Below are 26,794 nucleotides of genomic sequence, written 5' to 3'. Positions count from 1 at the left end.
CATTTTGTTGGCACAAAAATCACAGTTACGATTGAAGTAGCCCTGGGTCCGCTTCTCGAAAAGAACCGATATTTTACCGGCCCCGAAAACTATGTTATATTCATTGTGTTTCTCAACAAAGATGTAATTTTTATTGGTTTTTCAAGCAGGTTTGCACTGAAAGTTAGCACCATTCCATACAAAACGAATTCGGAAAAAAAAAAACTTGTCAGGCCTGGCAGGTGATCGGGCATTCGCGAAACGGGCCCCGCTGGTTTGAAAACATATCTTAACAACATTCTGTTGAGACTACTCTCGCCCAGAGAATCACACCAGTCAGATGGACTCAAATCACAAGTCCGGGATTTACCGACGGTGACGTCACTAGTTCGTGTCCCGACAACTTCTCCGACCGCTTTCTTGCAATATACTTTAGTGAAATTACTACTTTTTTCTTTTGAAAAAGAAGCTACTCTAATGGCCAATAAATCAAATCATTATATCTATTTTTAGTATGTATATATAGACTGAAACTGCTTTTATGTATCACGCAATATAATTTTATCTCTTCATTGCTTGTATCGTAGTTTAATTTAATGTTATTTGTTAGTAGGTCAACATCAGCCTTTGGCTGCCATTTCCTTAACCTACCTAAAAAAAAAATAATATTAGTTACATTATCTCATGTGACACTCCTGTGTTCAAACGATTTACTGTGCCACAGGTTTGCCACTTTTGTTTTTGAGTGTCCTTACTGTGTTTCAATATTAAATATGAGAACAAGAAGGAGAAAGCTTATAAAGATATATCGTTGATGTGCTGTCACTAAAGATCTCGCAGGGTCGACGATCCGTGAAAGAGCCGACGAGGTCTGGAAGAGGAATACTCGTCCGATTCTAGTAACAGTGATCTTTCTTCCGAAGCGTCACGGAAGCTCTTTCTTGCCCAGCCATACACGATACAGTTAAAAAAGCCTTGCATGGGTGCAGTCAGACCCTGTTGACAAAGATATCCACGCAGTTGTTAGTGTTAAAGTTTCTGTTGTCGTTCATTAAAGTGCTTATTCAGACTCCGATGTTTATGCCAAGAAAGAAATAAGCATCCCTCCCTGATAAGCGCTCCCCCCCCCCCCCCCCTGGGCTAACAAAAGTAAGCTAGCCCCTCACCCCTGGTGAGAAATTGAGTCATTACAGTAACTACAGCCACCTAAAAGTGATTGTTTTCTTGGCCTGAAGAATCACTTAGGACGTTTTTGCTTAGAGCCTGCTCATTAGACTGTCATGCTGCCAAGTGAACGATGATTACTTACAACGGCAGGGACCTTACGAAAGCACGACGGCAACATTTTCGCTGTGAACATTCCGTTACCCTCAACTAGCACAACGTGGCCGGAACACAAATACCGGTAGTATCAATGCCGTTCAAGTCCGCAGAAAGAGAATGAAAAATTCGCCGTCATGCAATCACGTTCTCGAGCGTTAAAATTTTGAATTTGGCAATTTCACGTCGTTGTCTCGGAAAGGACGTCAAAGGAATGTAATAAACGTTTAACGCATTTTCAGAACGATAATTTTTACTTTAGCTCATTAAACCGTTTGTTTTCTTGACGTTCTCGTTTTCGTCGCCGTCCTGTTTTCATAAGGTCCCTCGTATCTTAGAGTGAGGAACCGTAAGGTCACTTACTTGGAAAATGAATAAGGTGAACCAATGAGGCATGGAAGATGGTTTTATTTGCGGATCAATGTCGCAAGACGCTACCACCAACGCTAAAAAAAGAACAAGACAATGTCGGACGTCAGTGGTCGGATTCACAAGCAAGCTGATTATTGCCAAATTTTGAGAGACTGGAAGCTCCCTCTTGACACTAGTACGGAGGAGCACGGACTCACGGAGCCACCAGAAAACAAAGATAAAGACGCACTTCGGGCTCTACGTGGGTCATGTGCCCAGAGCTTCACACGGTTCAGTTCTGTTAGCCTGCATGACAGACGCACAAAAAATATATAGGGCACGAAAAAGGGCGGGGAACGCAAGGGAGGAAGACACGCGAGGCGAAAGGAGCGTGTTTCTCTCCCTCGCGCGCCCTATATTTTTCATGCGCCTGCCACGCAGGCTAGGTTTCTGTAGCATGAGGCAACTAGGAGTATCACCATCTGTCCCCTGTTGTTTAACCCCAAGCAGGTAGAGGCAGAGAAAGTAATTGTGTTTATTTCTAGGAAACAACACAGAAGTGCAGATATCAACCCAAGCCTCAGTCGAACTTCTGACCCCCCTGATCTCGCGATCGAAACGGCTGGCGTGATTCAAAGTCTGACACAGCAACAATTACACCATCCACACGCTAAACTTTGGCTTAAAATCTACAACTTTTATTGGTGCTAAAGCGTAGAATTCTTTATCGGATGAATTACGTTCAATGACAATCCTTAAGAAATTTATGAATGCTGTAAGTGAGCCAAATTTGTGATGCGCAGTTTTCTATGATTCACTGCGATAATCTCTAGACTTAGGACTGTTTATTGTTTATTTACAGGGTCCGAAATTACCTTTTTTAAGCAGGCGCCAAGTGGCGACTGAAATTTTTTTTTCAATCGCCATATGGAAAAATGTGGTCGCCAAAAAGCAGAAAAAAAGTGTCAATAAAATTTTTCCTTCGCAGCGAAACGCAAACCAAAATTTTGGGTTGCCAGCAGATGGAAAATTCTGGTCGCCAATTTTTCTTTTAAGAATCAGAACGAAGAGAACGCGTTTGGGGCCGCAATGGCGATTTACACACCTACCACTGAAAAACCACGACAAACGAATCGAATGCCGGCTATATACGCAGTTTCATAAGACTGCTAAATGTTTTAAGTCAACTTAATACCTTCTCTTGTCTCTACCTTTTGGAGAAGAAATATAACCGATTTAAAAAAAACTGCCGGTTGGTTCTTTGCTCTATGTTCAAAACCGTAAACGATCTTTCCTTTCGCGTTCTGTCAAGACGATCGACGGATCGGCATGTTGTTCGGCCAGGCCACAACCGTGCAGCATTTCTCGTTTAAAAAACATGGCGGCGAAGCTTCGCACTGTTCGAGCTGTGAAGCGTTGTGATAGATTTATAATAACAGGAAAATCGGTTTTATACTTCAAAAGCAGTAGAAAGGTAAAAAGTAAGTGACCAATTGGCGGGCGGCTTTGAATTTTATTTTTATCGATTTGGCTGAAAATCAAAGTTATTGTTTGTATAATGATCGTGGCATGAAATAGTTAATCGCCCGCTGGCGACTAGTTGTGAAATTCTGGTCGCCAGTGCAAAACTTTTAGTCGCATTGGCGACCAGGAAGGCGCAATTTCGGACCCTGATTTATTGATAAAATTAGAATGTTAGTCATTAATTGATCATGTATGTTTTTTTGTTGTTGGTATTTTTATATTTTCTCGGCATATTAGCATGTCTGGATTGCTAAGGGCCTAATCAGCCTAATCAACCCGAGTTGAAATAAAGTTACTTACTTACTTACTCACGCCTCATTTACAGATATGATTGGTTTAAAATCTAGTAGTACGACTGATCTAAAAGGCCTTATTTTTAAGTGAGCAGGAGTTTATTTCCACAGGGAATGCCTGGAAACATGAAATTACCTGGACTCCAGCAAACCAGAAACACCAGTATATAAAGGAAAATTTTGTTCCGAATGGCATCAATGCTGGCTCGTTGAAGATCTGTTAATACTCCTGAAAACAGATAACATGATCATAAGGGAAGTGCGAACTTAAAAGAGAATATTCTGCAATCTAATTCATTTGGAAATATTCACACTGCTGCTTACACAGATGTCTGTATGGTTCGGTAGCAGTACTATGCGGGGGGGGGGGGGGGGAGGGCAGAGTTAAGATCAGGGGAGCATGTTTCTTTTAATTCTGAGCATTTTAGGCACCCACCCCTCCCTGTTTTACCCCAGGAGCCCACCACACAAAGTTCTCGTATCAAGAAATGGTCCATTGTAGTGAATCAAATTCGTCTTCACAAGTCCAAACAAAAGCCTTTTGTTGTTTATTGCGCTTAGGGAATTGTTCCGAGACTCGGCGAAGATGAATTTCACATCGTCACAAAATTGTCGGCGTGTCAAATTAGCGACACTAGGGGAGAGGGGTTTGGAAAGTTGCGGAAGGTTTACTATTATTGTTATTGACCCCAAGCAAGAAACCTGGAAATGCTAAATTATTTTATACGATTTTGGATAAGTTGATAATAGTGTGCAGCACAACGCCGCAAAACAGTGAAGCTTTTATCGATGGTTTCACTTCAGGTCAAGAGTTGTGAATTTCAAAACTAACTTGTTACTCGTAAAAAAAGGAAAGGAAAGAAAAGGATTCGCTTATGAAAACTCGCGCTTTGGATTGGAAAAATCACCGATTAGACCGTTTGATTGAAAAGGATCAATGTGGTTGTTGTCATTTAGTCTTAAAACAAAAGCATCGGTTGCTAGCGCGGCTCTTAAAGTGCCACTATGATCAAAAATATGGTTATTCTACTCTCTTCATATTTCGAAAGTAAAAGTACTTATTACTTACCATGCCAAGTTTCAACTCAAAATTCCTACGGGAAGTCCCATTATTTTAACCTTGAATTTCGTATTCGAGCCGATTTCGCTTTCCGCCATTACCGGATTCAAAAATGACCGGGACAGAACTTTGAGAGTTGGGTCGAGTTGTCATATAGAGGAAGTGACGTCAGGGACTCAACACATCAAAACAAGCGTGGCTAATTTTGTATGCAGCGCAGAGCGGATGAGAAGTGTGTGCCTTCGGAAAATTCCTTTTCTCCAGTTTTATCTGCAATATGCCTGGTTGGCGCTGCCAAGTCCAAGACTGTGATCAAGGACACAACGACGAAGCTGGAATTTCGATCCATAATTCGCCTAGAAGCGGCAGTGTCCGATTAAAATGGAAGAACTTCGTCTGCCTTCACCGAAAGAACTTCAATCCCGGGCCTGTGGGAAAATTCCCTGTCTGCTCTGACCATTTTACAAATGATTGTTTCACGCGTGCATACCCAATGAAAGGTCTCGCTAGACGTTTGAAGCCAGGAGCTATTCCAACCATTTGGAAGAAAACATCTGCACCGATTTCGCAGCGGAGCCGTCGCAGGGTGAGAGAAGTTTTGTTGTCTATAATCTCGCTTAGTGTTCCATTTCCCCGCCATATTTTCTACACGTTGTCTCACATTTATCATCTCCACACCACATGCACATTCCAAAACAGTTTTTTACAGCTCACTGCTTTTATCTGCTGTACATGTAATTCTCGATAGTTTATAGCTAAAATAGTTCGATCGATGCTAAGATGGAATCGCGATTTTCAACGCGGACTCTAAATTTTTCTTCGGGGCCCCACGTGCTAGAAAAACGCGCTGAATCCACGGGACGTTTCACTTGCACTATTTTTAATAGTAAACTACATTATCTTCCATAATTTCAAGCCAGCACTATTTCAAAATACCTTCTACAGAGTTGTTATTTACGATAGAAGTAAATGTATAGGACTCGTTTAGTTTTTTTTAGTTTCTCTTTTGGCATGTATTCTTGTGTAGAAAAACATCACACCTTTCTTTTGTTTTTGTTTTTTCCAAGCCTTCACATTATTTAATGGATGTTACTAGACTTATGTTACCAATTTTATTGGTAGATACTAAATGAAGCATTTGCTGAACATGCTAATATGGAGGTGGAGCAGAATCCTGAAGTTCTTGATGCTCCAGAAAATATTGAGCAGAATCCTGAGGAAGCTGTTGAGCCAGAGGGAGCTGTTGAGCCTGACAGAGCTCTTTCAGCCGAGGGGGCCCTTGAGGCTGATGGAGCTCTTGAAGCTGAGGGGGCCCTTGAGGCTGACGGAGCTCTTGAAGCCGAGGGGGCCCTTGAGGCTGAGGGAGCTCTTGAAGCCAAGGGGGCCCTTGAGGCCAAGGGAGCTCTTGGGGCCGAGAGGGACCTTGACACCGAGGGAGCTCTTGGAGCCGAGAGGGACCTTGACACCGAGGGAGCTGCTGTGACACAGGAGGTGGTTGCAGTGCAAGATGTTGCCGACGTGGAGCAGATTGCAGACTTCAACATGATGCCTGAATTGGAGCAGGTTTCTGCAGCAGCAGCAGTAGTAAGTTCATTAAATAAGCCAATGACGTCTGAGTTTCCTGTAGCCTCTTTTTACATGGAAATGAGTTTTCATTTACATGTAAATAAAACTCATTTTTAAATGGAAGACTGTGTTCATACCCTATATGCATATTTCAATATGAGTAGCTTGGCCTGGAGGAGGGGAGGGGCACAATTTGAGTGCATGTAGAGTGGTTGTATGTTCAAAAAAATAATGATGGTTGTGGTGGTTTTGCTATTAATACTTACAAAAGTATCTTTGGTAACCAACCTATTGCATTGGTTTCAATTTTTTGTAGATAACAGAGCAGAATCCTGTTACTGCTGAGAATTGCAGGTCTTGCAAAGAACTGAAAAGTGAAGTCACAAGACTGAAAAGCAATGCCACACGACTTAAAAATAGATTGAACAAAAATCAAGATCAATGGGTTGAAATGTTTAGGGAAGTGCAAGAGCAGAGGCAGCTGTTCATGGTGAATGCGGGTAAGACATACCAGTATGTATGCTCAGTTGAAAGATGTTATTGGGCAAAAATGGAAATTACTAAGAATCATAATTATCATGATTATGATAATAATGGCAATAACCTTGTAATTCTGGCTCCTGACCCTTCTGTAGTGGTTTACTGTCCTTCTCAGACTAGCTCCTTCCTCTTTCCATCCCCTTTACTCCTGGATTCCCTGTCCCCCCACCTCCACTATTATGGCCAAAATATGTCCTAAATATAATATTTATATGTTTATTTTCATGAAGCTGTGCAAACCGACCCAGTAACAGATGACCCTCCGGCTGACACTCCACTGAAGGAAAGTTGCGCAGAGAAAACAGACAATCGTGATGATGGTGACATGGAGGAAGATGAGATGGTAAATGATGAATTATATGATGAAGATCCTACATGGAGTCCCGAAGAGATCGATGAAGCCTACCAAAATCTCCATGATGATGATGACAGTGTGGAGACTTCTGATAATCCAAGGTAAAATAAATAATTTCCCCCGTGTTCTGATCTCTCAAGTTATGTACAATGAGTATAACCTAAAATGTGCTTATTACAGGCACCAAAGAAAAGGTTCAATTACTCCTTGACAATTTCATGTGTTTGGCCTTGTGCAGTATAAGAAGCTAAATAAAATTAGAAAGTAATTAATTCATACACATAATTATAGTTTATGTTACTTTTCACCTTATAGGTTGGATTTATCAGGCAAAAACATCAGAGAAGAGCCCAAGGGGATTGTTTTCCTATCAAAGCTGCTGTTATTATTTCAGTTCTGCCACTTGTGCTTCTCCCCTAAACCGAAGGTTGCAGTGAAACAGACGGGAACAATGCTTACAGTGGAAAGTATGTGCAGTGACTGTGGTGGGACAAGCACCTGGAGAAGCCAACCAGACCTACTGGGAAAGTTTCCAGCTGGCAATCTCTTGTTAAGTCTGGCCACACTCTGTGCTGGTGCTTCAATTCGCAAGGTTCTCTTGGTGTTCAAACACATGGGTATGTTGGTTTACCATGAACCAACATACTATTACCATCAAAGGCACCTCCTGATCCCTTCCATTGTTTCTTTCTGGAGGAAGTACCAGCAGAAACTACTGGCCACGATCAAAGACAAGGTTGTTGTCCTCGCTGGCGATGGCCGCCACGATAGCATGGGCCATTCTGCCAAATATGGCACTTACACCATCTTCTGTTGCACAATTGGACTAATCATCCACATTGTTCTTGTGCAGGTATGTTTAGAAGAAAAGTAAGCAAATAAAGCCATTAACAACATACAAACAATAAAATATTACAATACACAGATTAGACCTCAAAGCAAACACATTCATATTGATTTGTGGTTCCCCACAGTTCCCTAAAACTACACAATGCCAGTACTGCATTTTTATTGCCCTGAGCTTATTCAATGTAATTGTCAACCTGTCTAAATTATTAATTTATTATTAATGGCTGAGTAACTGACTAACTACCCTTTTAAAAACCTTTGAAATTGTCTGTTAATTTTGAAGGCTAATCAATCTGGAAGCAGTTCTACAATGGAAGCGCTGGCTTTCGAAAAAGCCTTTACATATCTGCTGGGGACTGGAATGATTATCAAATCATTCATCTCGGACAGGCATACTTCCATTGCCAGGTGGATGAGGGAAGATTGCCCAAGACTGTGCAAAGAGCTGGGAAAGCCAGTGGTACAACACTTCTTTGACCTGTGGCACATTGGAAAAAGTAAGCCAATATACAAATTGCTTATTAATAAAATTTATTTTGTGCTTATTCAGTGTTTCCAGCAGCTGGTTAAACAAAGAACATACTCTAGGTGGTCAAAATACCTGTAGTTGGCCATCTTCACTGCTGTAATTGCTGGTGATAATAGCCAGTTGCCAAATATTTAATACATGTAAATGTCAGGCCTGCTGATTACAATATTTGTTGCAGTGCAGGTCCAAAAAAGTAACCCACTCCTTGTGCTAGAGCAGTTTTCAATTGAGTGTCATAAAACAAGACTGAAGTAATTACTCTGACCAATTGCACCTCTGCAGAGACTAAAAACTCAATGAACCAATCAGATCACAGGGAAATGTGTGAGAAAGTTATTTGCGATTGGTAGGAAAAGTGGCACAATTAAAAAATTCAAAACCAATAACCTTTGACACCCATCTGAAAACGGCTCTATCTATGGATAATATTAATTTTTGTCATGCATTTCCCTCAAGTTGGATCAAGCTAAAAATACACTGCATTATGTGTTATTAGAAATTCAGAAGGTGCTGACAAAGTTAAGCAAGGAGAAGAACTGCGAGATAATTGGGAGGTGGAGAAAAGCTTGTGTGCGGCATTTCTACTGGGCAGTAACTTCAACCCAAGAGCACCTAGGGGAAGTCAAGCTTGCCAAATTTGAAGCCTTCTTCTCACACGTTCTCAACAAACACACCGACTTGCCAAACAGACTTTTTAATGCCTGTGCACACGCCAACATTACAACCCCCCGTCTCTGGATGTTAAAAGGTATGATAAGTGTTTTGATGTATTCGCTGACATGGGCAGCTGGGATTGTAAAGCAACTATCTAAGGTTCTCATACTGTAGGTGACCCAAGCTCACGTCACTAAAAAGTGTGGAATAATAAATAGCCTGTAGAGTCCCTGGCAGGTTATCCACACTGGCTTTTGACAAGCTGAATACATCAAACACCTTCCCCTTTAGTGTAATATTGTTGCTTGTTGTGTTTTGCTACAACATGAGCTGTAGGTAGTCAAATACATACTCATTCACATGACAGTACCATGTTACCTACACCTTTAAAAATAAACCTTAACATTACTAATTTACAAGAGGCATTTATATTGTAAATTTGTGCGTCTTGTAGTATCAGAAGCATATGAAAAGTTGTGTGCAGCCCTACAGAAAACAAGCCTTGTTAAGGCCATCAAGAAGTCCTCTTCAGTGGAGCAGACAAGTGCTCTAGAAGGTTACCATTCCGTGGTCAACCAATTTGCCCCGAAGATGTATGCATTCTCATACCTTGGTATGTTGTGCAGGTATGTCTAGCATTACTCTCATTTTGTGTTAAATATCTTGTATAATTATATTGTAGTAGGAACTTCTCAAATACAATTGTACTGCTAATTTAAATTGAATCATCATTCATAGAACCAAAAATGTTCATTCCCTGATCCGTCAAATTGTACGATAAAATAACTAGAACGTAAACTTAACTTGATCAAAATATTTCAACTGACGAAATATTTTGATCAAGTTAAGTTTACGTTCCAGTTATTTTATCGTAAAATCATTCATAGTTATAAGAACACTGATGTGATTGGTTTTTTTTTTCTGTGTTAAGAACTATATTGGCTGCCCTACATTTCAATTACAACCTGAAGAGAGAGGCAAAAGTGGATAAAGATGGAAATAAAGTTTTCTATGTGAAGTATCCCAAGTTCAAGGAAGGTGAAGCTACAGTCAGGGAAGCAAAAGTGCCTTCAAACTATGGTATTTATCACATAAAAAAAACCCCACTATTAAAGTGTCATGAAATGTCAGCATTAGCAAATTTATACAAATAAAAACTGTCTTCTTCCCTCCCTCCCACTCCCCCCCCCCCCCCCCCAAATGATACAGAATTGTACATAACATCATTTTTATTGAGTGGGTTGCCATATTATTGTCTAGGTTATGTTGCTGACATTTACGAAACCCTGACAACTACATCAAGAGCAGAACTTAAGTTGGTTGAAGACGAGTTAAATCAGGAAGTGCCAGACCATTTACACTCTATGTTAGAAAAGGAAAGCAAGGAAGAGGCAATTGCCAAACATCAGGCACGGAAAGAGAAGGAAACAGTAATTGTTCCTCCTACATGCTCAGGTAAACAAAAAAATATATATATCCTGACTGGAATGTTACCAACCCCAAGGGTGTTGTTTTAACTCCACAATACTATATATAACACTAACTTTCCAGAGTCCAACTAAATTGAATGAGTTAGCTGGTTCATCGGTGCCAGCACTAATGGCTCTGGAATTTGTCGTGCTGGTCTTATAAAATTTGGAAACAGGAAATAACACAGTCATGTACGTATGGGCAATTGATACACTCTGCTTCTTTTCAACTCATCTTTCAGAAGAGGAGCTTCAGACAGCTGTGAACCCACAACCGGAAAATCAGAGAACCACCAGTGGAAGGAGACAGCCCCATTGTTCAAAATGTGGAAAACGTCTATTAGGTCATAAAAGAGGACAATGCCAATAAAAAATAAAATGTTTTTAATACACAAGGACAAATTTTTACAGCAGTTTTTTCCAGATTTAAAAAAAAAGTGTTCTTCAACAGTAATTGAGCACACCCTGATAGTGATAGATAAATAATTTATAAGAGCACTTTCAATCTGACCAAAAAATCAGAAAATCCCCGAATGGGAAGTTCCCACAAAATTAGATAAATGTTGATTTTCCCAAATGCTTACCATTCAGCCAAAAATTCATAAAGCAGAATAAAATGGTAAATGGACAGGGTTCCAAACCTATTCCATTATCTCAAAAAACTGTCAATAGTTTCAGAAGTGCAACTCACACAGAAAAAAATGTTACATTTTCACAAAAGTAAGCATTAATTACTAGATAATTATATTTACAGTTATGGCTTAGGGGGTGTTTACTTGATACTGGAGAACCTTTCATTCCAGTACGAGATGCAAACTTATATCGTGTTTACACAAACTGTGTTTAAGGTGGTGTAAGTTTTATTTTGCGATTAAATCTTTACAACTGAAAAGAATATAAAACTAACAGTCATACTGCATTTCCATGATACCAGAATGAGTTTTCGTACTGGAATGAAAATCTCATCCCTGCACAACAACAGAGATGAAGTCAGTCCCGTGTGAGATCGATCAGTATAAAGTAAACAAATACAGAGCCGCAAAAGGGAACCAGGATGAACTCATACACGTGTGAAAATCAGACCAGTATTGTGTAAACACCTCCCTGAATTTTAATGGAAGGTTACAAATAAAGCCAAATTAATGTTTGTATAATCCCTTTCCTTGGCCTCACTGTATTTGAACACTCACATTTATTACAATCAACTATTGTCCTCATCTTCAAAACCATGACATTGGCCATCCACACTGGGAAACTCTTTTCTTATTTTGTGATACGCACAGCAAGGCAATGGATAGCGTCTGGAGCTCCCCATGAAGTCCCATAGAAGTCGGGTAAATTGACGATATGCAACTGACCTCAGGAACCTAACAAAACAATTTAGTAAAAATTAGAATTATATCTTGTATTCTGTTAGCGAAGAATTTACCAGGAGATGTTCGGTCATTTCAATTTCCACAATATCCCAAAAATATAATGATATTAATCCTTGCTCGAAAATCTTGTTGGAGAGATGTAACAACAATAACTGTGAATATTCCTGTTCTAAAAGTTCAGAGGACAAGAAGACTTATGCACATAAAATTATTTCATTGGTGAAATGACCATGCCCATCTTGCAGAACACCCAGCCATGCACTTATTTGCACTACACTGAATGGCAATACTCCATAATGGCTTTTGCTAGATCTCTTATTCTATAAAGAGATGTGACACATGCAGTGAAAATACACAAGACTGCACAAAATACAAAAAGAATAAGTCAACTTACTCTGCTTCACCTCTTTGTCCATCAACAAACATTCTCGTGTAAGATTTTCCTCTCCTTGTCTTCAGCCCAATGGCGGCTACTTCCAGGACATACTTGTTCAAGCAAACATCTTGGAAGCCAGGATGCGAAGTTTCCTTGTTAAATGTTCCCATCACTTCTCCACAACGATCGATTTCTTGACAATAAATACACTCTGCAAGCTTACATGCAAAATCAACTGAGCAATTGGAACACGTGCACCTGACCAAGTGAACCAAATATGAAAGATTTGAGTTGGATACTAAGTTCGGATATTGAACAACAATAAGGGAAACTGCCATAAAGAGAACCTATTGGAGTACAAGGAAACTAGAGAGCCAGTGATTGAAAAAGGTGTTGTTCCATGTCCCTAGTTACCCAGCAGTAAATGTAAATAAACGAATCATTTACGGCAATAACAACCCCCTTAATCAGCTCAAAATCAAGAAGAACCTTTTCAGTTCGAACTAAAATACAGTTTTGTTAATTCTTACCATGTACTGATGTCTACTTCCCGATCGAATCTTGCTCTAAGCTGTTCTTCTTCTTCAGCTTCTCGAGCCATGCTAGCGTCGTATTCTGCTGCCTCTTCTGATGTAGCTAGCGGTTCCAGACTATCGTCGTACGGTACAACTCCCCGTGATTCGGCGATTCGTCAAAACTAGACTCTGCATCGCTTTCTGATGAACTTGAGGAAGATATTGCCGGTGAATACGGCGAAGACGGTGAAGACATGCCTACACGTAGTGGAGAATAGCGCCTAATCGCTCTGAAGCGAGCTGAAGCGATGTTGTTTCGTTGAGTCCCTGACGTCACAAGTCAAGTCATGCGTTAGACCGCAGACCAGTAGAAACGTGGGGTCGGATTTGTGAAAACAGTAATGACCGACAGATTATTCGCGTTTTTCGGCGAGCTATTTTAGCGCGGGGTGAGCATATATCGATCAAATTTATAGCAATTCACCTTTTTTTGAACATATTAAATAATGTGAGGTTAAAAAATACCGAAAAGAAATGCATCAATTTTCGTCGTAGTGGCACTTTAAAGAAGAGGTGTTAGTTTAAAACCATCACGCTTTCACTCGCGACGCTTTCGCCAAATATGCAAATTTCGAACTCGTGCAGTCATCGGCTATTTCTGAATTTCCCTCGTGAATTTCGCTATTGTCATAACAGCGAGTTTGAATTTCCCTCCTGAATTAATAAGCCTTTGTTTGGCGCTAAAGCCATTGTTTCAAAATCTCCTTTTATGGCCGTATTTGCGACGCTAAACAAAGAGCATTGTCTTTGAATTTGATCAGCTTTTCTTGATACGTGCATCTACCACTAGTACCAACCCATAACGTGGTAATGCATCAAAAGAAATAATCAGTCGCTCGTCCTAGGTGTGCAAAATATTAATTTTATGAACCTTGTTACCCAAAAATGCTGACTTTTAACTCCTAGTCACAACAAGTGATTCTCAGACAAAACACAAACCTGAATACAGTACAGCCTTCCTATAAACTCTGAGCATCAGAAAATATAACAGCTGTGGAGAGAAAATTAAATACCTTTGATTATAATTCTTGAGCTGGTTGAAGTCACATTAAGCTAGAACCTCTTTTGTACATAATTTTTGTATGGTGCAGGCAGTAATTTTTGAGTTCGAAGGTAAAATCCCCAAATTGAGAAGTACTTTGAAGTCATTTCCTGCTGTGCTGATCAATTCACAATAGTTTCCAAAGTGGGAATTTAAGAAAATTTGACAAGTTTAATACAATTCAGATTATTGTTCATTTGACAACTAAGGATTGATATACTGTAATATCCAGGTCAAGAAGACGCAACACTTCATGCTCGCCCTCAAACGGTATGTCCTTGTAATGCTGTTGTGTGCATCATACTCGGTACATTATGTTTGACCACTTTAACACAATGTTGTGTGGGTGTTGTATCATGCTGTAAATGATTTTAGCAAAACTTTTCAAACAGCAACACTGAACAATTCTTCCCCATCCATCACGTTTCTTTCACATATATACAGCTGTTTCGACAAAGGTTGTCCAAAAACAGCGTAAAAGCGTTCGCGACAATGCCAAAAGGTAGTCTAACTATGGACAACAACAAGCCGAAGAGCTGTGGGAAATACCCAATAAATTTCAATAAAAGCTCAGAATCCATTGCCCGCCATCTCAAGTCTTCGCTGTACGGTCGAAACATTATATGGATTCTGAGCTTTTATTGAAATTTATTAGGCATTTCCCAGACTACCTTTCAGCATTGTCGCGTACGCTTTTACCCTTTTTTTGGACAACCTTTGATGAAACAGCTGTTAATACCACTCATCGACATTCAAGTTGAAATCCTAGGAGTAATTCTTTTTCACATGAAACTGGCTAAATTGCTTATCACCCACGAACCTCCAGTAGCATAGTGGTAGAACAGATGGGAGAACTCTGATATTTCTTTTTCCAAGTATGCTACCAACAACATTTCTGTCGTTCTCTGGGATGTTTTATCACTTGGCACTTGTTTGGCAACATTAATTTTCACTTCAATAAAAATTATGGTAGACAGTGAGAGAAATCAGTCATACGGGTTGTAGTTTTCAGAAACAAGTATTAAAACGAAAGGCCAGAAAACGAAGTTTTCAGCTATTTTTTCATCGGTATAATAACTGGAGTGAATAATCTTGAATCTGATTCACCAGGGCTTAACAATTAAACGGCTTGCTGAGTGCATTATAAACCAACCTGCAGTGCCTTTTAGATTGTTTTTTGTTGCGTTAGTTCAGATTTGCCGGAGTTTTTGCATGTGGCCTTGAATTCCTTCAGGAAACATTGCCCCAATGTTTTATCTGCTGCTTTGTGCTTCATTTGCAATAAAATCCTACGATTATGGGCAAGATATTCATAATTTACCTGGTAATCACAAAATGAAGCACAAAGGAGTGGATAAAACATTGGTGCAATGTCTCCTGAAGGAAGTGAACAACAAAAGCAATCTAAAATGCACTATAGGTCAGTAATGCAGCAAGCTGTTCAATTGAATTTTAAATTATTTCTTACCACAAGTACAACAATGGAGATGGACAAGGAAGCAGTCAATGCTATCGAACCATAAGACCACCAAAACTCACTTTTATGGCCACTCTAAAATAACATAAAATCAAAATTGGATGATTGTCTCTTAATTGTTAATCCACCTGAAAAAAGGTTTCAAATACAAAACAATCTATTAACAAATTTAATAATCATATCTACAAAATGGACTCAAAAACTTTGACACCCCTAGAAATACCCATGCAATGATTCCTTTTTCGTGCACAGAGAAGGAAATTTGGCATGGGGAAGTTCTCAGTGGGAAAGCCTGGGGATACAATTGTACCTAAAGGGGAAGTATCATGGGGTTTTTGACCTTCTTTGTTAAAAATGGTGAAATAAGACCTTAACTTTGCTACAAAAATAATTCTAGAACAACGAGAGGAGAGAAAACAACTCAGTTCTTGAAAGGAACAACCCGTGATCTATTCTAGCGTATTTTGGAAACAAAAATGAGAGAACTTGAAAAACATTAGCCTAATATTTTCAAGTTTCAATCCATTCCGACCTACTCTGTCTCTGGCTAGAGGCACTAATCGACAGTTTTATTGTACTGGGGTGATAATTTATAACATTAACCTAGACAATTATTTTTTGTTTCTGTTGTCAGACAAACATTTTTGGGTTTTGAAATGACATTAGATTTTCATGATACTTCCCCTTTAAATTTCATTTTTGAACATTCAAGCATTTACTTAAGGTAAGCATACTTGAATAGACTCAAGCAAAACTTAATGACAATATGTACTTACATGTCCCTTTAACTTTGGCCGATCAAAAAGCAAAAGACAACTGAAAAATAAACACATTGCAACATAATTACTAGAAAAAACAAGGGAATAAGAGAACAAAACACTAACTGGTCAGGACCACTATTAAACCTATTCAGACCATGGAAAGGAGCTGAGGAGAGAAGAGAATCTGCCCAAGTCAACTCAGTTTGACAATAGCCTTATCGCTTAATTAGCCAAGCAAAAGCCATCAGACTTTGAAACTCTTCCTATATTCTACTGTATTGTGACATTCTCTTTGCTGTCACCGTAGTACCTGCAGGCTTACACTTCCTACTCATTGAATCAAATCATTGCATTTACATGTACATGTAAGATTTGTATGACAGAATGAGATCATTAAAACTCCTCTGGGGGATTTAGTGAAAACTTTACCTGTCATTTCATTGTTCATGAAATTTGATATAATGTACAGCACAACTGTAACATTTGACAGGTTTCTGTTGGCTTATCACAACTTTGATCTGGTGTGTTTCTTAATGAAAATTTCCATTCCAAAGACTTACAGTGTACAGGATTTCTGAGTGACATGTAGCGTGTGGTGAGCACTATGAATTAACAAAGGAAGCATAATCACCACAGGGGTCAACCTAAAAAAAACAAAAACGAAAACAATATTGATCAAATTATAAACCACTGTCTGAATACTCTCCTGGGACAAAGGAAACGATGTGGTACAAAACATTTGGATGAAGGCTATGGGGGAATAGTAATAACCATGCCAATTTTTGTGATGCTTTACAAGTAAAATTTTGCTACCCTAGCTATGCTACCAATACTAAGGAAACGACATTAAGTTATTGCATTGCTGAATCAAAATAGCATCCCCCCTCCCCACCACCCCCCCCCCCCCAATCTTCTGATTGAGACTTCAACTTAAAGGCTGGCGCCCTAAAAAACTACCCCAACACACCTCTACAAAATCCTAAATATATAGGTATACCAAATCTAAGATGCTAAATTAAAACCTTTCCAAAACAAAATTATATAAACCCATCAACTGTTAGGGTTGGCTGTTATAACCTGTGTTTCAAGATGTTTGAAATAAACCAAACCAATTCTGAAAATGCATAATTCCAGTAATGGCCACTCCCCCTCTCCCCAAAAGAAAACAATAATAAAAATAATAATAATAGAAAAAAACAAAAATCTATTACAATAAGTCCTTTAAAAATCCTTTGAATCAATTTGATTCCTTAAAAATTTAAGGTATTCTTAACTAGTACATGTAAATCATAGGATTGGAATATTGTAATTATACACTTTTGGAAAGGATAAGCACTAACTTTAATAATTTAAAAGTAAAACATAATTTTGGTTAATTATAGTAACTCACCAACATACAGCATAGCATATCCTGGATATCCAAACAGAAAATTTGTCTGTTATGGGAACCTGATTTTAAAATGATAAAAAAATTACTGACTCAGAACAAATAGTTTTCTAGAAAGAAAAATGGCCCACAAAATAAATTTTGGTAGTATACTGGGCTGGTATAATTATCAATTAAGGGAGCCCTCTCAAAATATTTTGTAGTATTGAACAGCCTGGGTTGTTCAAAGAGCAGATAATGCTATCCACTGGATAAGTCGCTATCCAGCAGATAAAATGTACTCCAACCAATACATTTTTTATCCGCTGGATAGCAATTTATCCACTGGATAAAGTTATCTACTCTTTGAACAACTGGGGCCAGCATTGCAGATCATTTTTTCCCTAGTCTGTTACTGGGGTTGCCCTGGGAAAACTAAGGGTGAAAGAGGGCACAAATGATATTGTCATTAGGGGAAAAAAATATTAATCACTATCTGCAGGACCATTCTGAAAGTGCAAAGTTGAAAGATCAAGCAATTATGTCTTTATCGTGACAAAAGAATGTTCTTTCTCTGGCTATAACTGACTTACTTAATTACAGTATATCTTTTTATTTTATTTCTTTAAGCTAATTATCAGACAATAAAAAGAGTGTATAATTCATCGGATTTCCAGATACCTCAAATCAAACACTCTTCCTTGCATTTATTACACTTAAAAACACTGAATGATAACACTTACTGAGGAGAAATGCAAATTGCTGATACTCTGTGCCTTGTCCTGCAGTCTGATAAATGCAGTTAAAGCATAGTTGACAGTCAAAAAGAAAGAAGCCAGGTGTGCCATCTGAAAGTAATTAATAAACAACATCATTATTTCTATTATTTTTGAATTAAATGGAAACTAAAAGGTGCTTTCATGTGGCAAAGAACTTTAAGTTGGAAAACTTGAATATCAAGCTTTAAAAAACTTGGTAAACCTGAGCTTTACATGACAAATTAACCTAGATATGGATAACTTTAAAGGGACAGTATCACACTATTTTTAGTAACACATTGCAAATCTAACTGTCTTTGCACATTTGTCAATAGTTTGTGATTAGATCTTCTTTATAGTAGTTAGTTATATGAAAATTATTGTAAGTCCAGACGTATGACTCTGGGCATGTTTCTTTTGGCATTTGTTAAATAATAAAGAATTCATTCAAAATCGAAAAAGACGCTATTTAGTTGATAGCAGCCAAGATATAATGACCAAAATTCCATTAAAAGACTATCAGTATGCAAACTAAGAAACTATCCACGGATATTTTCACTAGCAGATGACCAAAATAAAAATGGGTTCAAATTTTAAAACGTCAGGTCGACGTTTTCAAATTTTCCCTGTCGTAACGCACTAAAATTAAAAAATTGGTTGTGCCATATTTTGGTCCAACCTTTCATCTCAGTAGAATCATTGTTAATATTTCTTTAAATTAGCGATTTAGAAATTAATTAACAGTGTTCAAAGTTTAAATTCTTTTAGTGAATTTTTGCCCAAAACCATGATATCTCCCAAGATACTGCCCCTTTAAGGTATTAATACTGAAAACAAGTTATAATTCCTTCTCTCTAGTATTTGAAGCAAACAGCACAGTAAAAAAATTGTTTAGTTAACAAACATTTGCAAATCATTTGAAAACACCAGTCAGAATTAATTTTTAATTTGTTCCATTTGTCTCCAACTGTTCGACAACACTGTTTGCTAATTACGGCTGTTGCAGTGTTCACACATACAGGCTGTCGTTTGCCAACATGGGTTTGCAAACTCTTAAGTTCATCACCTGAAGGTTCCCACAGCTGTACAATAAGTACATCATTTGATAGTGGTATGATATCACAAATACACCATGTACAATTTCATGTACTTCAGAGAGTTTTCCCTTTCACTTGAAAGACAGTTTAAAAACTAATATTTATTCAAGAAATCAAACTAATATGCCACATGAAAGTTTTTACCTTGAGATGTGATGCTACCTAGGATGTTTTTCAGAAACTCACAAAATATTTAACTCTTGTGAGCGAATGGCTTTGAAAAACTAAGATAGAGGTACTTAATGACTAAGGACCAGTCAGACAATTTGACTAAACACTTGAAAGCACTATTATCAACTAATATATAATAATAATAAAGTTTATTCTTAGTACTTTTAATGTACTTATTAGGTGATCCGTGGGATTTAACAAATCGAATGTGGTTTAGCGTTGTCTGCACTCTTATCGACAATGATATAATTTTGTCATCACAGTGGTCAAAATGTGGTGGACTCATGAGGCGCACACAACAAATTTTGACCACTGTGATGGCGAATATTGTTGTCGATAAGAGTGCAGACAACGCCAAACCACATTCGATTTGTTTTTTACCACAATATCAACGTCAAAGAAAATTTTACAATAACTGTCAAAATTTCCGCGTGCTGACTGACGCGAGCAGCGTTGTCTAGACTCTTATCAACAAAGGAAAATTAGCCAATCAGATTGCGAGACTAGAAACAATTGTGGTAAAAAGCTGGATTAAGAAATCATTTCAGAATTGGACTTAGTGCTATAAGACTGCTTGATCTGAAGTAATTCTTGAAAAAGCTTACTAGATGAATAACTTGTACATGTAACTTGCATTTAATTGCAACAATGTTTAAAATATTAATTTAAAGGGATGACATAGATGAGGCTAGGTGGATTATTTTATTTCAGTCAGACTGGCAAATTTGCATAAATCCATTTTCAAAGGCCCTACATGTACAATGTACATGTAAATAATTTTCTACAGAACTGTGTCAGTCTCAGGATTGGTGACATGATAACAGAGTAACTATATTCAGAATTACATTATTTACCTCTCCAAATGCATCCAAATAAAAGCAATTTTTGTACTTGTTGTGAAACCAAGTACAAGCCCCAGTGAGCCACAAAGAAGCTAGAATCAAGTCTGCTAAGGCCAAATGAAACAGAGGATGAACCTATGGAGGGAATTTTAGTTATTACTTTTTGTAAATGGTTCAAATACTTTTGCAATCATTATTGTAATCTCCATTAAGCCCTCCTACCACCCCCAATGCCAAGGTATTTAGCAGGCTTTGAAAAAAAAAAAGAAAAGAAAAGAAAAAGGAGCACATGTTTAGCAATGGGGATAAACAGGTAGTTCAAAATAATGATTGACTGTAAAGTGAAAAAGGCAATGTTTTGTAAAGTATAATGTAGTTTAGTGGTCATTCAGTGTTACATGTATGTTCTCAAGATCTCTTGTCTTTACTGATGAATCAATCATCACTGAAATATAGAGTCACAATTCTGTGAGCTACTGTATAAATCCTGAAGCTGTCAAATGTCCTGGCCGGGGTACAGTAATGCCCAAACAGCAGGTTCATTTAAGTTACAAAATGTGCCACCCTTAGGATTACAACTTGCAAAAATGCCAAACTAAAGTAAGAAAAGGAATGTTGATGATTTCATGCTGTGTATTCAGGGGTTTCATATTTAAGATTTTGAACAGTCAGGGCAAGGGGGTAGTGCACCTAGGAAGGATAATAAACTTGGATGAGGGCTTCTATTGAAAATGTTGGTTGAGGTGTTAAAAGCAGCTGGGTGAAGTTGTGGCTGCATAAGGTCAGTTAATGAAACCACTGTGTATTTGACTCAGCCTGAAGAATCACTTTTAATTAATGACAACTTATACTTGGAATAGGCAGATGATTTCTAATGCAATTCAAGAATTCACATACCTCTGGACTTCTCACAGTCTTCTTTAAAACTGCATAAATTAACACTGACCCAGCTCCAAGAATGCTAGAACGGTAAACAACAGCGTATTTTGGTGCTGTTTATAAATCATAATATTATTATTCTACTCAAACCATGTATACTAATAGTGCATGACATTGTATAATGTTTTGGAAAATTTGCCACTATTTTCTTAACAGTAAATTTTATTCTGATTAATAATTTTCATAATTATTATTATTTGTTCAACCACAGAGTATTCTCTGACAATTATTATAATTATTATTAATAAAATACAATTTGAATGGACATACCTCAGGACTGATGTGACAATATAAATAATGGCAATAACCTTTCTCTGTAAAATTGGAGAAGAAAAACAATAAAAAGTTACCAATCAATGCTAATTACAATACTTGGGAGGACAGTATAAATCTGGTCCTAGGATCTTAAGGTACCTGTACTTGTAACTGGTATCTCACCAAACTTGTACCTCGCATGGCTCGCTGGCTCGCAGATTGTCAAGACCCATTTTTATCATGAGTCCAAATTGCCAAATGATATGTTACAGGGATACAAAATTTTTATGATAATTTTAACAGGAAATTACAAACGGCCCACCCACAACTTGGTGACAAATCACTGACAGGAAACCAATAAGTCAGCAATGGTTTACTGACTGTCAGCCAACACTTGCAAGAAGCTTATGGCCATCTGTTGATTGTCTATCAGACTGCCAGCAGTTGGCTGACAAACTTACTGGGGAGCTAATCTTCAGTAGCCCTAAGTTCAACTCCTCTGCCATGTTTGTTCTTAAAAGTCCAAATTATGGCCTACTGTTGGCTGACAGACGGTCAGATAGCCATTAGTTTCTTGCAAGTCTCACAGTAAATAATTTACTGTGAGACAGTCAGTAAACTGTTGCTGCCTTTTCGGTTTCCTGTGAGTGATTTGTTGGCAAGTTGTGGGTGGGCTGTTGGTAAGTTCTGTTTGAATAATTCATTATAACAACTTTGTATCCCTGTATTAATTACGCGGGATGCCCTGAGGGGGAATACCGTGTCTAAAAACGGGTCGATTTCTTTGGTTTTTTTTTGTTTGTTTGTTTTTTTTTTTCTTTGTCGTAGCCACAAATCGGTACATTAATTTATTCATTAAACTCTCCCCTCTCCTACTCGGGATGTATTATTCTGATTGCCTTCAACAACAGCAAGCCAATCAAAATCCATTCTTGTCGCTTATATCGCGAGGGAGGGGACCCACTCACCCCTACCTGTGTGACGTCAACGCATCATTTGATATATTTATTAAAGACGGATTAAATTGTCGCGCCATATTGTTAACATGTTGTGGACTCAAGTGTGCCGTTTTCAAACGGAAATTTCACCATTTTGAGGCGGTAAATCGAAAGAATAACTTCTAAGAAGCACCCGACATTTAAAACGGTGGAAATTGGTGAGTTCCTGGCGAAGGAATCGTGCTTTGTTTGACAGTCTTAGACCACGACGCAAGACTGAAAAGAGGTCATTGAGAAGCTTACGTTATCGTAATGGAATTTCACAAATTTCCGCTGATAGTCTCAGAGTCGCGTAACACAAGGAAACAACGTAACGCGATAGTCGTCACTCAAACTATTCCATTTGCAAGGATAGTTTTATCAATCGGCAAAGCATACAGTTGGAATAAATGAATCAGCCCCAGCATCACGCGTAATGCCAGTATAGCAGGCATCTTGTTTTTTTTCAATTTCCCCAGCGTCTCTCCTAGTGATCAACCACTGGCCAAAGACCCTGAGGATTCAGGGGATCAGGATTGCTGAGATACATGTACCAGTTAACTTAAGATCCTTGAGCCAGATTTTTGATGCCATCCCACATCAAGCTGTGTATATCTTATTTCTAAATACAAACATGTAATAGCCAATTGTTAAAGAAGCAATACTTGGGTTCTATTTCAACTCAGGAGGGTTTAATTTAATTTGTTCCAGCTAGGTGGTAGGCCCGATTACCAGCTCCTGTTCGGGAAATGAGCCCGCATTCACTACAGTGGAAATTGAGCCTAGCTAGGTGGTACCCTAATACCAACTGAGCTACCCTGTAGTACAAGAAAAACTACAGACATATCGATACATCAATACGTATGGAAGCACAGAAATTGGTAATGACCAGCACTGGCATGAGATGTTTGGGACATTTGTTTTGTCAGGCCTTTAAGAAACCTCATCATGGTTTTGGATGCTATCTTGATGGGTAGGCAAACACGTCTTGAAATAACACTGTTTGTATGGAAATCCAATGTCAAATAATTTTCATGAAACAAGCTTCTGAAAAATTCATGAATTTGAAACTTTTGGCACTAGGAAAAGGATTTTAAGAAAAAAATTGGAGGGGGTAGCTGTCCCAGAAAGTGTCCAGTCATGTTTTGAACTTTCCATACTTTTCCCTGTATTTTTTTTCCCGTGAACTATTTTTACAGCAGTTCACGGCTGGTTCACTATACAGACAAATGTATCGAAATGTCAAAACGCAACTAGATGCTTTCCAGCACAGCTACGTACCTCAGTTATCATTTTTTAGAAGCGATGTTTTATGAAAATTATTTGACATCGGATTTCCATACAAACACTGTTATTTCAAGGCGTGTTTGCCTACCCATCAAGATGGCTTCCAAAACCGTGATAAGCTTAAGGTCTATATTTCTACTGGATGTTTTTGAAAGTTTTCCCAGCTTTAAGCTTTACTATGTAAAGGGCTGGATGTATTAATTCAAAACTTCGGTTTGAAAACTCTATTTCTACTTATCTCCATACCTTTTGGCTCTCGTGCGGGATATAAAGGCAAGACCCAAGTTCAGACATCATTGAAGAATTGGGAGATGAAAATGGGATGGAATCGTTCGACATTGTTGATTTGACAGGTGCAGAACGAACACTTTCGCCAAATAATTACTACCAGGCAATGTGCATCATCTAGTGATGTCTGTTTTAGACATGTGGTTTAAATTCGCCCCTAAGAAGGTAGTTTTTTCAACTTCCTTTTTCACGCTATGCTTCGTGGGCTATCCGCCGCCATGTTTGTTCTTCACTTGTCACCAGTCTATCCCGCAAACAAAAAGGGATCATTACGTAAGTTCAGAACCCAAAATAAGCAAAATGAACGTTGCCAAAAATTCTTACGTATTTTTTACCTTTGTAAAGCATTTCCAGCCATTTCAAAGGTCATTTCATAGACTTTACGTCCCCAGATGCGAGAGGACAGACAAAGAAATTACAGCAGTGGTAAGGGAACTTGACGATTTCATTTCTAGAGGTAGAAGTCTGTTTGTTTTGACCGGCGCTGGAATTTCTACTGAATCTGGTATAAGGGATTACAGATCCGAAGATGTTGGTCTGTATGCGATAAGCGAGACTCGACCTATTCAGTATATTGATTTTCTCGAGAGTGCTGCAAACAGAAGAAGATATTGGGCAAGAAATTACGTAGGATGGGAGGAATTCTCAACCAGGCAACCGAATGGGGGCCATTTTGCGTTAGCAGAACTCGAGAAACTGGGGAAACTTCATTGGCTTGTGACCCAAAATGTCGACGCTTTACACTTCAAGGCTGGTTCACAACGCGTGTCAGAGCTTCATGGTTGTTCACACAGGTAGAGTCAGTCTAAGTCAAGTCAATAATAAAATTGATTGTTTTGAAACGTAATAGCCGCCATTTTGTTCCTAGAGAAGCTGGGGGCCTGGGCTTGTACCCAGATCTCTCACGGTCAACGTGCCAAATATGAGTGACGTTGATTGTCATCGGTCATTATTGATTATTATGAGTGTGATAGTTTAAAAGAAGGCGTTTTAAAAAATAAAGGCGGTCATTGTTGATCACCAAAATACATGCATTACTGTTCTCTCTTGACAAGAGATGTCCTTGACCAGTCACATGTTTGGAGCAATCACAGCAGAATGGGAGACAGAACAAGACATAATGAAAGGCTGCCTTTTGTGCCCAACAAAAAGTGAAAAATCTCCAAACAGCCACCAAAAAATTTGTGTCAGGCATGTACATGCATGGTCTATTCTAGAAGTTCACTTACGAGGACCTAGTGCGGATCTGGCCTGTTTTACAACCCTTGACACATACATGTAAAACCTTTCTAACGTATTTTTTGTATAATTTTCCATGAAGGGTTGTCTGCCTAGGATGTAATCAGCTAAGTTCACGGCATGATCTCCAACAAAGAATGAGAGAGCTTAATCCCAGCTGGGAGGCCATTGCAGATGGTCATGCCCCTGATGGCGATACATTCCTTACCGACAAAGATGTTCAAGACTTTAATGTGCCAGCATGTGTCAGCTGTGGTGGAATCCTAAAGCCACAGGTTGTGTTCTTTGGGGATTCAGTCCCCAAAGAGACTGTGTCTTTCATTCATGAATGCTTGTGTGAATCAGATTCATTATTAATAGTGGGGTCTTCTGTTGAAGTTTATTCTTCATATCGTTTTGTTCATGCAGCCTGGCAGCAGAACAAACCTATAGCAATTTTAAACATTGGCCCAACAAGAGCTGATAAATTAGCTTCACTAAAACTCTCAGCTGTTGTTGGAGATGTTCTACCAAGACTTAAAATTTTATCTACTAGTAGGGACATTAACCATGGGAATTAAATACTGTATTTATTCAATTAACCGCCCACCTTCGAATAAGTGCCCACCTTGAATAAGCCCCCACCCTCCAATAAGTACCCACCCCACCCCCTCCCAACAAAAAACATTTCTGTACTAGCCCAGCATGAAATAAGAGGAGAGTCAGTTGTGTTCCAAAATATTGTTAAGGCTAATGTTTATGTGAGCTTTTGCACTTTGTTTTGTCTTGTTGAAGCAAAATAAACTAAAAATGTCCTCATTTGCAGAAAATGTTGGGAAGTTGACAACATAATAAGCACCCACCCACGTGGGCCCTGAATTAAGTAAGAGGGCGGTTAATCAAATAAATACGGTACATCATGTTGACAGTCATTGGTGCATTGATTTTGATAGACAATACTTAAATAAATTTTTAACTAAAGGATTTGTGGTAGCCACTGAATTCAACACTTGCATAAGTTACTTCATTAAAACACATTGACCTCTCTGGCCAAGATGTTCTCATCCACTCCTGTACTGACAAGAACAGAATGTGGCTGGAATGATGTCAGGAGACTACAGAATGGATTAATAAAGTGAAGGAAAATGATATTACATGTATACTGTCACATGTAGGTCTTTTTCATTTTTGTTGTAACGGGCAGGTGGCAAAAGAATTAAATTTTATGCTAACTGGGAAATTATCAGTACTGTATATTCATAATTTCCAAGGTTTTTTAAAATTCTCAGGCCTCGTCTGTCAAAAAGTCACAAAGCTAAGAGCAAGATTCTTGAAAGGCAATGGGAACTTCAAAATTAATATTACAACAATTTTAAAATAAAGACTTCAAGAAAATTTTCTTTCCCAAACTGAAACAGTGTACATTTCACCACAAGGCTTCAAATTAAGTCTCCTTCGTACCCATTGTTTGGGCTAGTCATGCAACACAATCCCTGGGGG

The 26,794-nt window shown here is 38.5% G+C and overlaps 3 protein-coding genes and 1 pseudogene across 7 annotated transcripts; 2 read left to right on the top strand and 2 right to left on the bottom strand.

The window, feature by feature from the left end:
• LOC146468902 (transmembrane protein 116-like) lies at nucleotides 1-24,314 on the bottom strand. Of its 3 annotated transcripts, none has more exons than XM_085123961.1 (13): nucleotides 24,035-24,314; nucleotides 21,540-21,583; nucleotides 21,228-21,291; nucleotides 20,343-20,465; nucleotides 18,200-18,310; nucleotides 17,487-17,545; nucleotides 16,657-16,740; nucleotides 16,112-16,151; nucleotides 15,327-15,410; nucleotides 13,756-13,807; nucleotides 3,604-3,696; nucleotides 1,663-1,745; nucleotides 1-975 (listed from the first exon to the last, which is right to left on the bottom strand). In XM_085123961.1, the coding sequence occupies exons 1-13, from the start codon at nucleotides 24,125-24,127 to the stop codon at nucleotides 805-807; spliced, it is 1,101 nt and encodes a 366-aa protein (XP_084980087.1). In that variant the 5' UTR covers nucleotides 24,128-24,314; the 3' UTR covers nucleotides 1-804. The 3 variants fall into 3 exon arrangements, with proteins under 3 accessions (XP_084980087.1, XP_084980090.1, XP_084980088.1); XM_085123964.1 differs by having other exon boundaries at nucleotides 15,327-15,412; nucleotides 16,120-16,151; XM_085123962.1 differs by having other exon boundaries at nucleotides 18,206-18,310; nucleotides 24,035-24,313.
• Nucleotides 4,463-10,867, top strand: LOC146468904 (uncharacterized). Of its 2 annotated transcripts, XM_085123958.1 has the most exons (11): nucleotides 4,463-5,113; nucleotides 5,650-6,111; nucleotides 6,410-6,593; nucleotides 6,864-7,089; nucleotides 7,304-7,841; nucleotides 8,121-8,334; nucleotides 8,863-9,114; nucleotides 9,475-9,646; nucleotides 9,952-10,100; nucleotides 10,281-10,475; nucleotides 10,732-10,859. In XM_085123958.1, exons 1-11 carry the CDS (start codon nucleotides 4,805-4,807, stop codon nucleotides 10,857-10,859), a joined length of 2,829 nt encoding a protein of 942 aa, XP_084980084.1. In that variant the 5' UTR covers nucleotides 4,463-4,804. The 2 variants fall into 2 exon arrangements, with proteins under 2 accessions (XP_084980084.1, XP_084980085.1); XM_085123959.1 differs by lacking the exon at nucleotides 10,281-10,475 and having other exon boundaries at nucleotides 10,732-10,867.
• LOC146468903 (uncharacterized) lies at nucleotides 10,857-13,346 on the bottom strand (annotated as a pseudogene). Its single transcript, XR_014867345.1, has 3 exons — nucleotides 12,772-13,346; nucleotides 12,260-12,499; nucleotides 10,857-11,856 (listed from the first exon to the last, which is right to left on the bottom strand). The product of XR_014867345.1 is annotated as an uncharacterized LOC146468903 (transcript).
• On the top strand, nucleotides 24,200-26,094 carry LOC146468901 (NAD-dependent protein lipoamidase sirtuin-4, mitochondrial-like). Its single transcript, XM_085123960.1, has 2 exons — nucleotides 24,200-24,870; nucleotides 25,398-26,094. Exons 1-2 carry the CDS (start codon nucleotides 24,200-24,202, stop codon nucleotides 25,873-25,875), a joined length of 1,149 nt encoding a protein of 382 aa, XP_084980086.1. The 3' UTR covers nucleotides 25,876-26,094.
• Nucleotides 26,095-26,794: the final 700 nt, after the last annotated feature.

The sequence above is a fragment of the Pavona decussata genome, unplaced genomic scaffold (genome assembly GCF_977016875.1).
Source record: "Pavona decussata unplaced genomic scaffold, jaPavDecu1.1 SCAFFOLD_128, whole genome shotgun sequence".
In the NCBI taxonomy this organism is placed as follows: Eukaryota; Metazoa; Cnidaria; class Anthozoa; order Scleractinia; family Agariciidae; genus Pavona; species Pavona decussata.
The sequence above is the reverse complement of the archived record's forward strand: the minus strand, read 5'-3'. Positions and strand labels throughout refer to the sequence as shown.